Source organism: Buteo buteo, chromosome 18 (assembly GCF_964188355.1).
Source record: "Buteo buteo chromosome 18, bButBut1.hap1.1, whole genome shotgun sequence".
Taxonomy (NCBI): domain Eukaryota; kingdom Metazoa; phylum Chordata; class Aves; order Accipitriformes; family Accipitridae; genus Buteo; species Buteo buteo.
The window spans coordinates 19,676,418-19,695,328 of NC_134188.1; the positions used below are offsets into that span (position 1 = coordinate 19,676,418).

Genomic DNA, 18,911 nt, shown 5'->3' on the forward strand with positions numbered 1-18,911 from the left:
CCATGGCAGGGCTCCTTACTGACATGGAAATTACTCTAAGCAGGCAGGTTAGCTAGTAGCTGCTGAAACTATTTAAGGTAAATGAAGACAGAAGCATTGACGGAGCTCCCAGCGTGTCTCGCTCTCGCCTACAGCCTTCCACCTTGCTACGCTCACGTTCCCTGAATCAAACCATGGTATGGATGCAGAAGCTGCTCATTTCTGGCAGGCTTTGCTGTCTGCTGTCCTGCAGCCAGACATGCCGCTGGCCATGCAGGGCTGGAGGTCCTCCTGCTATCCAGGGGATAATCTGGCACGAAACCTCTGGTTCTGGTTAGTAGCGGAGCCCCATCTCAGCTCGTACCCTCGATAAATTACTTACAGCTCGTACCCTCGATAAATTACTTACAGTATCACAGAAATTATTATCTGGCTCAGGAACACCCAAGCGGCTTTTTCCCACAACACCTGAGAGGCAGGAGCACAACTCCGCCAAAAACTCCCGAGTCCACCAAAATGATCTCCCTTTATTTCTTACAAGGAATGTTTTACCAAGGGGAACGCCCAACAGCCCTTTCCACCTCCAGCCAACAGCTCCATAACTGGCAAGAATGGCTAAACACATACTGTAGTTGCATTTTTTACCCCCTTAAAATGATGCATCATAGGACTGCCTGCAGCACGGAGCTACGGCCAGTCCCTCAACCAGGCCAAACAGAGACACGGTAGTTATGGAAGGAGCAACAGTAAGGATTCATCTCACTTGATCCTGAAATTTATTCTGTATTTTGTTTCCACCCAGCACTGCAGTAAGCCAGGTTTTGGACCGTCACTCACTCCTAGAAGACTGAAAGGAATGATCGGGCAACCTGAGCGCACGGCTGTTGGGTATGTCCAGTGCAGTCAGTGTAACATTTCTATAGTTAATTATTTGGAATAAATGTACTAGCTTAAATAGGTCACTGCGATGCTACAGTTCTCCTTGAAGATTAGACTGGGAAAGAAGTGACTCCTGAAGGGACTTCTCCTTTAACACTCTCCAACTCCAAATACCAAGTGACTGCATTACACACAACCGCTGCAATGCATTTTGATACATCTTTCCATCAAAATCACTCATAGCATTTTAAAGCCATTAATCATGCGAGCATCACAACTGGCACAAAAATGCCTTTGACTATGTGACGATCATTAGACTTATTGTACAGACAGGTAAAGTGAGGCATGAAAAGGTTAGTCATACTGCCAGAGGGATTTTATCTCTCTGTAACATGTAGTAAGCAGCTTTATCCATCTGATAGTTGCTCTGACTTGTGATTTCAGCTCAAGGCTCAGGGGCCCACACCATAAACACCACGTAGCATCCTAACCAGCTAACACACCGAATCCCTGTGTTAGCACACATCCTGCTCACTCCATCACAGCTGCCTCTTCCACACCAAAGCCAGGACAAAGCAGTAGCTCTCGCCACATGTTGCTTCCAAGCCATTCCTCCATCCTGCTAAAATCACTTCTGGTTTATCAGGCCAACTCTCCATCAAGCAACCTCTACAAAAATAGGAAATTACAAATTTCCTATATGGACAAGTTGTAAATGTCTACATATGGCTCAGTATGAATTTTAATGACATGAGTGACACCACTGCAGCTCCATGCATGGATGCTCTCGAAACCATAGGGTCACAAGCATTAAAAGGGCAACCCAACCCTTAGCTTTGTACCTGATCTCCCTTCTCTACCTCCACCAAAATGCCTACTGCTTGCAGGGCCTGTAACTGCAGTCAGGGAACTGACCCCTTCACTCCTTTTCTCAAAAAAAAAGATGAGATCTTCTCTCATTGCTTTCTTGAACTGGCTCACCAAGTGGCTACGTGAAAAAACAGAGCCACTGCAGGGAGGTGGTAGGAAACAGCAGTCAGGACCAGGAATGGGCTGCCTCTGTTGTGGTCAGAGCACATATATGCCAGGTTTAAAGGGAGCTGGGAATCACAGTCTTATTTTACTGAAAAGATGGGATTCTTCACTAGCAATTGAAGCTAATATGGCAAAAGCTGGCTTGTTTGGTTTTTTTCTGTACAGATCAGCCCTTTAGAAACCCTTCTGGGGAAGACGGTATCTCCTGGATCCAGGTGACCAGGGAAAGGGGATCACGGCTCCCCTCCACGGACTTTCCAGGAGAGTCCAAATCCTCTTGTCAAAGTGGACTGGATTACGACTGACAGTGTAAAGCAGCGCAGTTACCCTCCCTGGGACCACACGGTTACTTCTGACCACATTCAATGTCTAGGCAGAGCTTCCAACTGGTATCAGAGAAGTTTTAATTTGTGGGGACAGAGAAAGAGAAACAGATTTTCTGAGAATTAGCTGGATTTTATCTTTGCCAATGACAGATTAATGTTCATTACAAAAGATTAAGCAATTAAAGGAAATCCCCATGAAAGAGCCAAAACATATACAAAGTTTCAAACACTGGTATGTTTACGGGAAGACAAACCCTTCTGTGCTCCTAAGAATATAGGAGTACAGCACTTTCCATTGCAGCAACAGCTACAGCCAATGACCTCCATCAGTGGAATGCTTTTTTTTCCACTTCCAGCATCAACAAATTCAATGTTTATAGTTCAAATAATTCAGATATCATGTAAATATTACCTTCCATCTTTAGAGGGAAGCAGCAATGGGTTTTGACAATCAACTGAAAGAGGAGGAAACTCTAGAGTCAGCAGTCCTAAATTCATTAGGTCACATTTATTAAACAGACTTTGCCATTTACCCTTTTGCCAGCAGAGCTAAATGCTAGTGCTCTTCATTCTTCATAAAAAGTCCCCATCTCCTCTCAAAATGTCACCATAGGAACAGCCTTCCTTTTTGATTATTTTGCCATTCTCCAGAAGGATGTTTTGCACCTCAGAAGCAGCTTGCTGCCCAAACTGAACAACACGTTCCTAAAAGGAAGATACCTCATTAAAAGCAGAGCCACAAAGGGTTGCAAAGGAGCCACACACTTGCAAACTGTTGGTGTGTAACTGCTCATCACGGAGATGAAGAAGCACCTATTAATTTGCTCTGCATGTAGGTACTGAAGGCACAGAACACAATTCCCCATCCCTGGTACTGTGGGAAGAAAAATAACACGTTAAAAGTTTGTGAGGCTTCTAATGGAAGTAGCTCACGTGGGCTAAATCTGCTATATTCAGGATTTCCTTAAGGAGAAGGATGAGGTGGATGTCTCTGAAGAGCGGTGCTGGGAAAGGTTAAAGTGAGGGAAGGTGCCCCATCCCTGGGAAGGACCTGCAGCCGTTCAGAGCACCCAGCGCTACCCAGAAGAATCAGCCCCAAATTCCCGCTGAGGTTTCGCTCCAGTCCCTCTCCAGCTGCCGGCAGCCCTGAGAGCTGCCGCGGGCAGCCCAGGACTCCAGCCATCCCTGGATCGGGTCACATTTCTGGTGCTTGCCACTATCCAGTGCTCTCCCCCCAACAGCAAAACACAAGGTTATCATCGCGGAGGAAGCTGCATTAATCACTGACAATGGCTTGGACTGTGGTCTGCCATCTCCTAAGAGTTATTGCTTAATGATAATTAAGGCAATGTAATGAACTCCACCTAGTATAGCCAATAGAAGTAGTGCAGCACCAACCAATTCATCCTTAAAGACCATCTCAAGAAGAAACAATAAAATCCAGCCTTTTTAAAACCAGCTCCAAGATCCTGTATAGTGTAGGAAGGGTGGTCTCGCATGGAAAGACATGCCAGGAGTGAGAAAAAACTGTCCCATCCACCACTGTATGCTATGGGCAAGTACAGCTTCATCACAGAGATGCTGAACACCTCAAGTTCCCGCTGTTTTTAATGAATTTCTACATTGTCATTCCCCCCGCCCAAAGAAAAAGAATCAAACTATTAACTTATCTACACCTCTCACACCCTTTCAGTAAAATGGGAAACTACATAAACGTTGTACATCAAAGAGCTTCCTTCATTAAAATGTGAAAAATAATTTGTGTACTTTAGATGAAAGGTGTTCTGGGACTGTGAAGTATTCTGGCAAATTTAATTAAATCCCATAGTTATTCTCTCATAAAAATAAAGCTTTTGGGAAAAAAAGAAGTTATTAAAAATTTAACTGATTCACAGTTCGGGTCTGGTTTTTTCTTTTTGAAAAATCTTTACCTTATAAACTGAACCAGTGGTGAGAAGCAAAACTATTTTTAATGACCTATGAGTAAAGTTGCATTTCCAGAGCACGAGTTCTCAGTAAAACTTTCAAATGAAGAGGAAAAATCCCAAAATAATTATGCATATAATTCATTATGGGCTGCAATGATCTAAAATCAGAAATGAATTTGCATAGCAAATTTTAGTAAAATGGAAAAACCAAAGACTTCAGTTGTGAAAGACGGGCAGATCTAGCCATCATATTGTGGAAGCAGAGAGCTACTGAAACCACATACAATCAGATTACTCTCAGAGCAGCGTAAACACTTCTTCATAATTAGTCCTGACATAAATTAAAGCAGGAAAGTTTAATTTCATTCCTTATAGTTGCTAGGATGATTATTCATCAGTGCTAGTGGCCACAAGCTCAGGTTTATAACTAAAAACTGATTTTCACTAGCAAAAGCAGCCACCTAGCTGGAACCAGACCCAAACCTCAGCATCTCCTTAGCCCCAGAGCTGCACACCTCTCCAGTACATCACCTTGGAGAACTGCCACTTGTACACATACAGTGAACACATTTTGCTCGAGTCCAAGACAAGAATATCATCAAAGCAACTGAAAAACATTTCCTAGAAGAAGCAGTTTCAGGCTGCCTCCCTCTCAAAGTGGGTTTGTGGTAACCAGACTGTCACCAGTGGGGAACAGCTGCAAAGTTGAGACATAGCTAGCTACAAAGGTATTGTTTGGTTAGTATCTTCAGGACATAGTACAGATATCAAAAGAGCAAAAAATCAACATATGTGTCTAAGTGGAGGGGCAGGTAAGCTCCACATGTCCTGATGTTGCCAATCATTTAAATGGGCGATGTGCTGGAGGGTACCACAGCTCCCTGCAAACCCATGCTCCCCATTTTCTTTCTCATTCCCTCGATGCAGAGAGCACAGAGGAAACCAAGCACAGTCCTACACCTTCACGTACTTCCACGGTACACTGCAGCAACCCTTGCCCAAGCAGAGGGCAGGTACCACCAGCAGGACTCCCCCGACCACCTTTCACCACCTGGGGTAGGACTCACCTCCCCTTAGCTGAGCACCACGTTCGCGTCCAACCTACGTGAGACATTTAACCAGGGGAGTGAAGCCATACGAGATGAATGCTGCCCCGTGTTATGTGTCCAACTTGAGCCCCACGTCATCTAATTACAACGCCAGGGAGGGTAGCCCAGCGCCCAGCGAGAGACTGTGCACCTTCCCACCCCACGTCCCTGCCCCACGCTCTGCAAAACACTGGAGGTGCAGAGCCTGCAGAGCTGTCCTCAAAACATCCCCAGAAAAAGAGAAAGAGGTGACAAACTCCTAACCACAACTGAACAGATCTACCCCTTTTTCATTAGCCCCAGACCAAATGATCAGGTCAATGCCAGTGGACAACTTAACTTTTGAAAAACACAAAAATGTATTAGTGCAAATGCCTAATGCAAACCAACTGCGAAGAAAACTCCCTCCCCGCCTGCACTCCGTTTGGCTTTCTCTCAGTTATTTCTTACTGGCAACACTTCAATGCTAATAAGACACCATGAGTGTATAAAATGTAATAAAGATGTTTACATTAAACAGCAGACTATGGATTAAAAGAATCTGTTCCATGAGCCATAGAAGCTCATCTCTGAACATCTATTTTCAGGTAAACATGTATGTATGAATAGAAAGAGATCTGACAGTGGAAGGATTATTTTATTTTATTTTTGCTTTGCTGGCAAAGACATAACATGTTCCAAGACTTTTAACACTGAAATTAGCCAAACAGCCTTAAAATATGAGACAATTTTTTAGCAATGAGAGCAATGAAAGATTGGAAGAGCTTTCCAAGCAAGTGCCTGATTCGCCATTACTTGTAGTCCTTGAATTGCAAACAGCTTCGTAAAAACTACCCTTTAATCCAGCTTCTAAGGTAAATCCTGGAGCCTGCCTATGAAGCAGGGGAACAGATACATGGACATATATTTTTGATCAAACCAGTGTTACCTCCTGCCTCTGCTCCAAACCAGTCCCACAAATTCCTGATTAACTCTGTTCAGTTCTACTGCTCCCTGAAAAGCCACACAACCTGCTGCAAGGGTCAGATGGCAGGATGCGTCCTCGATTTTATTGGCCACTAGTGATTCTGCTCTCCTGGACTTGTTTCAGGAAAGGATTAGGCAGTACACCAAAGTGGCTCCACATAACCTTAGACACCGTTGAAACACCCTCCTCTGTACGTCCCAGGAGGACAGGACTGCTCCTGTTGACCTCCACATGCTCATAAGCTTGCAACTTTACATTAACAACATCACTTCTCAATGCCCCTAGGTTTCCGCTGGTGCCTTGGAAGAGCTGAAATAGATTTTTCTCCAGTTTCCTCTGAGCTACCATGCATTGATCACATCGGAAGGCAGATCATGGTCTGAAGTGATGCCAGGATAAAGCTGGTGCTCAGATGCTCAGACTGAACACCAGACACTAGAAGTCAATTTTCCTCTAGTATCACCTAACTGATTACCTTGTGGCGTGGTGCCATCGCCGGCACTTTGGGCATAAGCTTTCTGCAGGAGCACCTGGGTATAATTTAATGGACAATGATGCACAGGATAATGTCAGAGTCATTTCTGGGCTTACACACTAAGGGAGAGAATAACAGAAGACACAGTAATACAAAATACTCTTGGAAACAAATCTCAAGGGTGATAAAGGTTACAGGAGGGAATACAAACTGCACATTTCTTTATTAATAAATAAATTACTTGGAGATTGAGACAAAATGTCCTATCACCAGAAGCACCCTGAATAATAAAGGAGATTCTCTAAACATTTTCCAAAGAAGGGAAAACATGCAAATTACAGCTAGCTATAAAAATAGTACATCGTGAGCTGTTTTATGGGGTATAAAGCCAAGAGAGCTGAACAGCTTGAATGGAACAATTCTGCACGACTGGCCTCACTTTGGAAAATTTGAAACTATGTCGGAATGATACTAAGGGCTCTTTAAAGTAAATATTTTTGTAAACTGATGCGTTGTTTTAGGGTTCATATTACTAAATTAAAAGTTAAACAAATTCACTCCAGTGAATCCAAGACAAGCCTTGTTCCTTTACTAATTTACAGCTACAAATGAGAGGGAAATTATAAACACACAGACAGAGAATTTATCCAAAAACCTTGGTTTTCCACCACAACTAATTTTAAAGAAAAAGAAAAATGTTAACAATTACTTTCCTAAAATTGGAAATCATAAATGAAGGAAAGCTTGCACTATTAAAAGCTACCAGAGATAATTCACAGAACAACAATAATGCAGTACTGTAGACTCAGAAATAGCTGCTCCCAGGAATGCTTTATTCATGCCTCACACAGATACAGGATGACAGACCAGATTTTGGCCAGGACCACGCTCTGTGATCCGTCTGGCACGCTTCTTCCCAGAGAGGCTGCTCAGGAGAGCCAGCATGGCCGGGCTGAGGACCGACGATCTCCAGTCCCGAGTGGCTGCTGCAGGTGCCTCCCCCACGAGCATCCCCCATTCCTGCTCTTTCCCAGCAACGCTCACTGACACTTCTCTTGTTGTATGGCCTTAAGTTACTTTGAAAACTGGTTTCAGAAGCCTGGGATAATTAAGTGGCTCAGGGCAATGAAATTTGTCTACACTCACCAGGAAAATGAAGAACATCTGTAATACGAACGCCCCAAAACTCTACAATGAATTCAATTCTACCAGTGAGTCTGCCCAGATTTACCCACTAGTTCCTACATGCTTTCATAAAATTAAACAAGCGAGGGGAAAAAAAAAAATCACGTATCAGAAAACATTTTCATTTTTACTTGATTTTGTTTCAAGGAAGTGCTAGTAATGGTCCAACATAAATATTTATCAGACCACGCAAACTGTAATAAATGAAAGTATCCTTCAACTTGCATACACAATAAGCGAAAACTATTTTAGAAGACGGCAACAAGATGCAAGGAGTCTGAAGCAATAAATTTATTCCCTTCTGCCAAATAGATATTACAGTGCAGGCAGGTCTGGTTTATTGTAAACTATATCATCTGGTGTTTCTAGTTTCCATTATTAGTCATTTGAAGCCATGATTAGGGTTTTCCAACACCGACTGGCTTCTTTTTAGACTCTAGCCACAGTTTGTCAGGAATTTCTATCACTCTTGAGGTACCTTAAAAGATATCAAAATAGAAGATCAGACTGCTATCCTTAGCACCATAAATAAATCCATGGAGTCTGTAATAATTTGAACTCCACCTCCATTTAATAGTAACTTCAAGATTTCGGTGCTGTGAAAGACAGGCTTGGCTAATTCATTTGAATTTCAGGGCTGAAAGTACCTAAAGATAACCACTTAACAGGGTCATCTCCAGCTTGTGTTCTTATCAGAGGGCCTCTATAGCGGTGGAAAAAATTAGTGCCAGCTAATGCTTAAATTTAAAGTCCCAATGAAAATCAGGGGACTCAGACTCCTGAGTAACCTTAGGAAATGAGGTTAGTAAGTTTTGAAAGTGTTGCTTAAGTCCATGCTTATGGGCTTTGCAAGAACATTAAAGATCCCCTAAGCATTTCGTTAATACCACTATTTTATCCCTGTGTTCAGTTTCAGTGGGACTTAAGAAGATGTTTCAGTCCTTTCCTGAGAAGCAGCAAAAGACTTATGGCTTCAGTTTTCCCACCCATGCAGTGGAGTTAGTCATTCCTTGCATCCCAGGGCACTGCCATACCAACTCCGATCAAGCCTACGGGATTCTCTGCAGCAGGAGATGCTGAGTGTGTCTAGTCTCTCTGCGCCTTTAGAACTCATTTTGTTCATTTGCTATTACTAGTACATCCACGGGTAGCGTACGGGTAAATATAGAAACTCTTTGAGTGCCAGGCTGTTACATCAACTGTGCACAGAGTAGAAACACATGCCAGACTAAAAAGCAGAGCTTGAGTCAAAAATCCTGTTTAGCTGAACCACAAATCATTAAAAAATGAGAAGGAAGACGTCAGCATTTAGGCTAGGAGTGATCTCATCTAACTCGACCTTTCGAGAAGTCAGGAAGTCTTGCTAGTTGTCCAAGTCCCCACTGCAGCCAGAAAAGAGGTACAGTTAGATGGTATTCAGTCACCCAAGGTAGGTGCTACCATAAACCCATATGCATTTGTTGGACTCACCACCAGCTCCTGAGACAGCAAAAATACACCACTTGCTGTGGTATCAGCACTATGAGGGTGTACATACCAGAGCTGTGAAAATCCAGGTTTTTAAGAAGGCAGTAGAGGACCTCCGACAGAGACCATTTCCAGAAGAGTAGAGCTATCACTGTGATGAAAACTCAGAGCACACTGTCATCCCACAAAAATCTTTAACAGATCTCTGCTCATTTTGTGTTACAACAAACTGGAAATATAGAGCGGGTTTTACACAGTTCTCTTCTAAGGAACTGCAATTAGCAGACTGGTGAGAAGTGTGGAGGAACACACCAGGCAGGGAGCAGTACTAGAGATGACGAAATGGCTCGAGCTTCTCCATGGCCCCTGAGCTGCATAAGGGGCAAGTTACCACCCACTTCCACAAATAAGATCAAAGCATCAGATCTTGATGACTTTCTACAGATAGAAAAGACAGTGGGATGCTCTGTCTAGCACTGTGTTCTCAGAAAATGAAAAATCGTAAAATATTAGTTGCATAAATCTCATCCCCTATACTCTTAAAAACCTTTCCACTTTTTATTTCTAGAAGTGCATTTATGCGTGGGTTCCATATTGAGAGACAATTCCCTGAAATTAGGCTAAAAACATGAATCTGGTAGAGAGGAGTCATCACAAACTACTTAGCATGTAAACCTGACAGCATATATTCTTGTTTACAGTTGGTTTACAGTTAACAGGGATGGATTACATCTGACCAAGGCAAGGTGTTTAATGTAGACCTCTACCTCTGAGCTAGTCATACAAGGACCTTCGCACATTTTTAGAGCGTGATTCATCCAACTTACTTCATATTTTTACTTTAGGGTAAAAAGAATCATGTTTCTCAATTGCCCATTTCTCTCTGTTGACTATGAGGAAAGCCTGGAGTGACTAGTTCTGACTGTAGATGACCATAATTCATCATATAGATTACATCTCTCGAGTCCAAGAGAATGAGAGAGATGCAAAAAAAAAAAGCAGTTCTGAACAGGAGACAGAAGGAAAAAGAGACTCCATAAATGGCAGGATCACATTACATGTCCCTCAGTGCAGGGATCTTAAATTGCAAGCTTGTGACATTTATACCAACAGTCAATAAATAGGTCAACGAAGACAGAAAATCAATGAGTTTCAACCGTACACCTAGGCTGGTGACAAACTCAATCTCCATTGAGGCAGAGAATCAACAAGTAAGAGTTCTCTATTTAAAAAAAAAGTTCTTTTTTTTTAACCTCTAGAAAAGTCTTAAACCATTTTTTTTAGCTATGAATCACAAGCTGAGTTGTAAACCCATGAGAAATATAGTCTGCTGGCTAAGTTACTAGTGGGAAACCAGGGATGGAGTTGGAAGAGGTCAGGAACTGCTGCCTTCCATTTCAAGAGCTTTTATTGATTTACAAATTTGTACCAGCTCTGCCTCCTGAAAAAGGAAAGTAAATCCACTGAGACAAATTTGTAAGTGATTCACAAGGCTGTGGGACCAAATACATGTAAAATTTCACTTCATCAAATACTTCTAGCTGGCAAACACTCGCTATGCTTCTGGTTACTACCACACATGAACTAGAGTATTTAGCAGTGAATGCTGTAACACAACAACAACAACCCTCAAAACCAATCCTCTGCGACACAAGGCAAAGAGCAGCACTGTGGGAAGGAAATCCCAGGCTCACCCCCATGGCACGTCTCTTATCAAACTGCAGTAGCACCAAGGTTTGCACATCTACCCTACACAGAGAGATCCATATTGGCCAGTATGGAGGAGACTCCCAAGCTCGCGGACCACAAACCACTGTTCAGACCTGAATGGAGAACAGCCTGTTGTGGAACCCACACCAAAAGCCAGGTCAAGCTCAGTGGAGTTAGATGCACTTATATGCACCTGTATACATCTATAGGGGAACAGGAACAAAGCCACCATGCCAACAAGCGTGCGGGAGCGTGGTGCGGTGCAGATCCACCATGCAGGCCAGCTCCTCCTCATTCCCCTCCTCGGTATCGATGTGCCTTGGGGAACACAGGCACATCTCCCTCAGCACATGGGCTGACACCATGGAGATGGAATATTGCAGAAGAATAAAAATAATGCACTAGAGAAGAATTTTGCTGAAAGCACAAACTTGCTTGGAGTCCAGCCTGCTCACATATCAGGATGAATTTGGCCCAGTTTATATCCTAATGATTATAATGGATACTGCAGTCTTCTTTTCATTAAGGCAGCAGCCAAAAATATTGATTTGTTGTACTTCACGCTCCTGCTTACCTTCACAAATTTCAGGAGAGACGGTGCATAAGCCAATAGAGTCGGTCAGTTTAAAAGTGACAAATTAACTGCGCTGAAAGTAAATAAACAGCTATCTCTTTGTAAATTAATTCAATATGTGACTTGAGCTCTTTTCTACAGCTAGAAAGCTGATTCATCATTCAGCAGCATTTAAGTTGCCACCAGTTCAATAGCAGAGTATTAATGTTGTGTCCTATTTGACATACCAGGTCAAATTCTGCACTCGGGTTACAACAGCGCAACTTAGAGTAACTCCTGAACCCTTGCTCTCCACATCACCCTGGCTGCAGCTATGCACCCAACTGTTCTCCAAGTTGGTTTTGAGAAGACTTAAATTGTATTGAACAGTTGGGAAAACAGAAAGAAGAAGAATCCAAAAGTCTTTTGATCTGCTGGATTATCAGGTGTTTTCTGGAACAGTTTAGAGAAACAGCACAGCTCGGTGCATTTTCATGAAAATACTTGTGGAAGTGTGAAAGGCAGACAAATATTTGCAACTTTTAAAGTTTGGGGGGTTGTGGGTTCCCCCCCCCCCCAACTAGATTTCAATTCTGGAAAGAAACTAAGTATGTTTAATGTGGAATATCGAGTACATAATAAAATACATGTCAAAACATGATTTGTGCTTTACTGAATGGGGCCCCTAATTTATTATAGGCTATTGCCCCTCCTAGTCTAGGCACAGGGTAAAAAAACCTGTTTAATTTATTAATGAGTAACATGCACTAACTTAGTGTCCCTACCAATTCCCTTCAGTTCAATAAATGTTGTATCCTGAGATTTCCAGAGCAATACTGCAGCATTTGGACCAATCTCCCATTGATTTATAAAGAACCTGTTTAGCTGAAGTTGATGCTACTCAATAAGGAGGTAGGCCGAAATTTTCAAATGCAGGAACTTAAAATTGAAATTCACGTTCAACTGCCTCCATAATGTCGACTGAATGCCTTCAACTGCAATTAGCACTGTAGGATACATGAGTTCTTAACGTTTCTGGAAATTAGAGTAGGTGCCCTCTTGACTTCTGACACTCAAGTTTGAAGTTTCTGGACACAAGGTTTTGACTGTATCGTCAGTGCACAGCTGCAGCAGAGACTATAGCACAAATAGAATAAAAATATTTTTCACTGCTTATGCTCAGACGCGATCCACAGCATTTGTAATGTCTGTTTTTCATAACATTCAGTTTAGAAAGTTGACATTTGATTAAACAGTTTGAATTTGCCAAAACATACATTTTAATCTTATGTTTTAATACCACATTCTCAATTAAAAGCTTTAGAAAAAGACATACAAGGTCTGCTTAAACCACAGTAAACCCACAGACCTAACATATTTAATATAATTTCTGAAACTGTTGACTAATATTTTCTAATTTCTTCACTACTTCTAGTACCACAGATGCACCATTACTCCCAACAGCTATCAGATATTTAAACAGCCAGTTTGTTAACTGTTTTACTAGATAGCCTTTTATACTTACTATTTTCCATATTTTCCAATAGGGTGACATGCTAATGAAGTTCAACATCTTGAAAATCTTCACTCTGTTAATACTGTCTTCTAACATCAATGTTCATAATAGTACTGCCACCAAAGGAAAGCTAGCACAGCTGGTTTACAGTTAAGCATCTTCCCCCGCATTTCTACCTTTACACAAACATGCCAACACTGAGGAACAGTGTGCTACAAGTAAGAGTATTACACAGAACGGCGTATCATTCCAGACTGTTAACTCCCGTGAAAAATTACTCCCAACAACAGTAAGAACAAGACCACAAACAGGTTTTAGGATGAAATAATTCTTGTTTCATGCTCCTTATTTCCTTTCATTGGGTTTAACACTGCATTCAAGGTCATGAGTGTTGTGACTCTGTAGAGGTGACCTGAGTAATTTACAACAATCAACAGATAATACATGACTGGAAGTGAGTCATTCCGTAACTATCACTGCTTTCTAAATGGAGTCATCACATAGCTGCTGAAAAGGAATGTGTATTATTTCACACTCACAGAGTGATGAATGTAACCAGGTAATTAAATCATGTCATCGCTGTGCCTGGAAAATCCTTATTTATAATTTTATCTTGCCTGTTAAGAAGAACTGAACTTCTTGTTAAGGGTAGAAATTAATTATACCTAAGCTTTGCTTTTGCAAAAGCCTCTATGAAGGGAAAAGGAAATTAGAAACAAAACTCACCGGTTTCTTCATCTATGCTGAATCTCCCCAGGCCACTGCCATCCCTGATGGAATACTGGATCTCTCCGTCCCTTCCAGAGTCCTCGTCTCGAGCAACAACTTGCAAAACACTTGTACCAATGCGGGAGTTTTCCTTTACAGATCCAATGACAGCAAAGTCAGGAAAATAGGGGGTATAGAGATTTTCGTTAACATCCACCACTTCAACTTCCACAAAAGAAACCGAAGAGAGGGAAACCGGGCGCCCCTTGTCCTTTGCGCGCACAGTCAGGTTGTAGAACTGCTGCTTTTCGTAATCGAGCTCTTTGTTCAAGCGGATGGCACCGCTCGCTTTGTCTATCTCAAACCGCCCATTGTAATCGTTCACCAGTGAGTAACGGACTTGGCCTCCCAAGCCGAGATCTGGATCGTGAGTTTCCAACCAAGCTATGACAGTGCCAACTGGCAGGTCCTCAAGGACCTTCACGTTGTAGCTGGATGGTATAAAGGCTGGAGAGCAATCATTGACATCATCCAAAAAAACCTTCAGAGGCACAACAGAAAACTGCTGGTGGCCGCTCTCTGCTTTGTCCCTAGCCTCGATCTTCAGAGTGTAGTTTGCTTTTGATTCCCGGTCTAGTTGATCGGCCACATACACCATTCCTGTGGAACTGTTGATAGCAAATTGCTGGGTGTCTGTCAGTACTGAGTAAGTCACTTCACCATTAGGTCCTAGGTCTTTATCTCTGGCTTCTACCTGAATAATCTCTGTGCCAAGACTTGTACTTTCTAAAATATTAACTGAGTAACTGTCCTGTAAAAAAACAGGCTTGTTATCATTTGCGTCCTCCACAGTGACAGTCAACAGTCTCCACGCAGATTTCTGTGGATTACCTAAATCATAAATGGTAATATTAAGGACATAGAGCTCTGCTTTTTCACGGTCCAAGGGCATAAGAACATTAAGCACCCCCGTCTCCATGTCAATGTTGAAACAACTATCTACATTACCATCGGAAATTGTATAAAGTACTCTTCCATTAAAGCCTGAGTCTGCATCATAGGCTTTTATCCTCAGGATGGTGGCACCAACTGGCAGATCCTCTGAAACCTTTACATCAGTAGGGAAGGATTTGTCAAAATGTGGTGCCTGCCTGTTCACTGAATAATAATCGAGAAAACCATCTTCCAAATTCAGCTTCACATTTGCTTTTGCCTTTTTGAGTAATTTTTCTGCTAGCTTTTGAGCGACTCTAGTTTCTCTACAGCTAAAGGTCTTTGAAGACACTTTCCCATGAACTACCGAAATATTAACAAACATAGCATCAGCAAAGTTCTCTCCATCAGTTGCCGTTATCTTAAGGCCAAAATTGCTGTTCTTTATGCCAGAATTAATTAGAGATTTTTTAAGTTGCAGGACACCAGAGTCAGGATTTAAATAAAAAATGCCAAGTTCATTTCCAGAGATAATTTTGTACTTCACAAGCTCTAACTCATCTATGTCTATTGCAGAAACAGCAGTGATGTGACCGCCAACGGGAAAATCAGAAGAAATCACTCCCTGACATGCCACTTTTTCAAAGAGGGGTTTGTTATCATTGACATTGCCTATGTATATGGTGACATTCACCTCGCTTTCATGGCGGTAGGGAGAACCCCAGTCGGAGGCTCTCACAATGAACCTGTAGCTTTCTGGTGAGGACTCAAAATCCAGTTCTTCAGATGTGCTGATGACACCTGTAAACTGGTTTATTGTAAATGGTAGCGAGTTCAGACTGGCAATGCTGTATGTTATGTATCCATTTTCCCCCCTATCTTTATCAACTGCTGAAACTGCCAAAACACTAGACCCCACAGGGACGCTTTCGTTGACGAACGAGCTGTAGGAGGGCTGCTGGAACTCTGGAGTGTGATCGTTGGCATCTTCTAACCTGACAGTAACGTGTGCTTTTAAATCACCACCTTTGTTCGTATATACTTCTAATTCATAGAGGTCCTTCTCAACGATTTTCAAAGGACGAGCAGTAGTAATAAGCCCAGTGTTAGGATTGATCTTAAAATACTCAGCTTCCTCACTTGGAGATATTCTATATTCCACACCCTGTGGCTCAGGCATCAGCTTAACTGCTGCAACCACCACACCAGGAGGTGAAAATTCACTGATCAAAAAATCATATGCTTCCTTTTCAAACTTCATGGGGATACTTTCTTTCTTGGGACTAGCAATGTGGACCAGTTTGACTGCAGAAAATTTCTGAGGAGATCCTTTGTCCTTCGCTTGGAGAGTAAGATTATAACCATACGGGAAGCTGTCCCAATCAATAGGCTTTCTTTCTTTGATTTTGTACTCATTCATCCATTTACCTTCTTTAGTCAGAAAGAACTGTTCTAGTGGATCTCCAGCCACAATAGAAACAGATTCTATTTCTCCATTGGCTCCTTCATCTAGGTCGTCAATGTTAACAACTGCATAGGTAGGCTCCTTGTCTGATGGGAAGGGAATATGAGTTACTACATTTATCGTCGGGGCATGTTCATTTATACGTTCAATGTGAACATAAAGCTTGGCAGTGCTGCTTACACCATTGTTTCCGTAAAGCTTCATCCCACGGTCCACAGCCAAAATCTCAAGATCGTATCTGTTTTTTTCATCGTAGTTTAAGCGGCCACTTAAGGAGATAACACCACTTGTAGGATGAACTGAGAAGAGATCAACTTTGTTTTTGAAGTAATAATAAAATTCACCATTGGACCCAATATCCGCATCTGTTGCGGTCACTTGTGCAATGCTAGTCCTTAAAGGAGTGCTTTCCGCTATCGTGACAGAGTACGTGGTTGGTGAAAACAAAGGTCTTAAGTCATTCATATCCAAAACCTGAATGTTCACTTTTGTCCATGCTTCCAAGTCCTCTCCTCTGACAGATCCTTTCACCATCAATAAATAGTTGTCCTGGATTTCTCTGTTCAATATAGCAGAATTCCCCCCTTTAGTCCTTATTCTTAGGAAGCAAAAGTCAGCAATAATGACCTCCTCTGCTTTAAAAAAGCCCTCATCATCACCAGACACTATCCGGTACTTGATATCCCATGAAAGGTCAGCCAAGGTAATGCCCATCCTCGTTTGACTGTTGACATAGGTCCTGGCTGCAGAATTCTCGTACACCGTAGCATTGTAAGTGGAATGTGTAAAGTGAAAGCCAAGCGGGGTGGTCCCGTGAGCTACCTGGCAAATGGAGGCCAGGAGCTTGACAATCAGAAGGGCAAGGCATGACAGAGGTAGCCGTGAGCCTGACCAGTGGCCCATATTCACCTCCATCACATCATTCTTTCACCCTGTGACAGAGAGAAAACAGGAAATAGTCGATCAAGAGATAAAAGCTGTACTGTGAAGTTTCATGTCAAAATTACTTATTAAATTTTTAATTAAAAATAAAAAATATGTACTAACTAGTCACTATATATTTAACAAAACAGAAAGGGAGAACACTATACACACACACACACAAGCACATCAGTTTTGAATTATTTTTTTACATGTGTGTGAGTGTATAATATGTATGCATGCACGCATACATGCACATATACATAACTATATATGTGTGTGCATATACGCTTTTTTAACATAAAAAACCCTGAGGCCCTACCAGATCTATACACACCTTCACATAGTCCAGAATAACAATCACAGTGAAATAAATTAAAATCAGAAACACACATTTGAATAAGTTTACATAAAAGGATGAACCACATACAGAATTTGTTGTTTTTATTTGTCAGTAGCTCTAACTAAGCCTAAACTTGTTTGTTTTCAGAGCATATTGGAAAACTCATTTTGAGTCCCAGTGTTTGGAAAGGAGACAGGATTTTCGTTATGTATATAGCACTGTGATAGTCAAATGTTACCGGGTTTTTTTATGGACAGTTAAGGAAGATCACATGGTTGATGAAATTTGAGCCACCAAGAACAACCAGTACATAAAAGTCACTACACAGCCATTACTTTAACTACAGATACCTTCAGAAAAATCAAAATTAAGAAAGAATTATGGCTAACTAAATGCAATTGCATACATATATACATATGCATACACATACCCAGATACTGAGGACAGGCAAAATACTATGAAGAAAATAAAACTGCTCAATAAAGCTCTCAGGTGAAGACTCAGGTTAGGAAACAGCACAGCTGAGAGAGCTTGTAGGACTTAACTCTACCCTTGCATATGTTCCACAATGCATCTGTAATTACAGTCACCACTTTCCACCAAATACACTGGGTAACATATCCTAAATGAGGCCACGGACGATAATTTTTTTCTGTATGTCCAATAAATGCTCCATTTGCTGGGTATTACTGCCATCCCAACCTAAGAAAGGTGAAGACGCCCTCCAATCTACTGCCTGTCCTGCTGCCAGCAGGTCACCCCAACTAGCAAGAGCGTTAATGCATCCTTACTCAGGTGGAGTGAATTCCAGCTTACATCACGTTTCACTTTGGTAACCCCAAGCAGAATTTGGCTACACATAAAGCACACGATTCCATTGCTGTGAGCCTATCTCAATCCAGTCTGTCCCACTCCAGCCACCTCAAAGCAGTGAGAGCCCTTCCATTGATTTCAAAAGGCTCATTATAAATGTATGTATTCAAATGCAATTAATAAGCAGCCATTTGGGGAAGATTTGGAGTTCCTCCTTACAGTCCTGTTGTGGAATAGCCCCAGTACCTCGCTTCAGGGATCTAAATTGGGAGGTTAAACGGAGACTGGGTAAGCGAAGACATTGGCTGAACTGGAGGGTGCTGCAGAAGCTGGGAGCCAGGTCCTGCTTATTGCTTCCCACTGAAAGGAGAGGAAAGGAGCCCAAGGAAACCAGGCAGCTGCTTACAGTGAGGTAGTGTGAATAAGCTTCTTTGTTACAGAGTACATTCGCTCCTACTCGTGAAAATCATAAAAATCAATTCTAAAAGGCAATTATTGAAAGACCCACTGCACACATACATTGTTCTCATTGTCATTTAAAAGCTGCTTGAAAAAGTAGGTTTCTCCAAGCTAGAATACAGAGTGGAAAAGGATAGGAAAAGTCGATAATGACAGGGGTT

General features: G+C 42.0%; 1 protein-coding gene across 2 annotated transcripts in view; it reads right to left on the reverse strand.

The window, feature by feature from the left end:
- The window catches only part of FAT3 (FAT atypical cadherin 3), a 331,100-nt gene extending 313,971 nt beyond the window's left edge, over positions 1 to 17,129 (reverse strand). For both annotated transcript variants that reach the window (XM_075050110.1, XM_075050109.1), the window contains exon 1: positions 13,835 to 17,129. In XM_075050110.1, coding sequence (XP_074906211.1) covers positions 13,835 to 17,129 — 3,295 coding nt within the window. The remainder of the gene's footprint in view (positions 1 to 13,834) is intronic.
- Between the last annotated feature and the right edge of the window lie 1,782 nt (positions 17,130 to 18,911).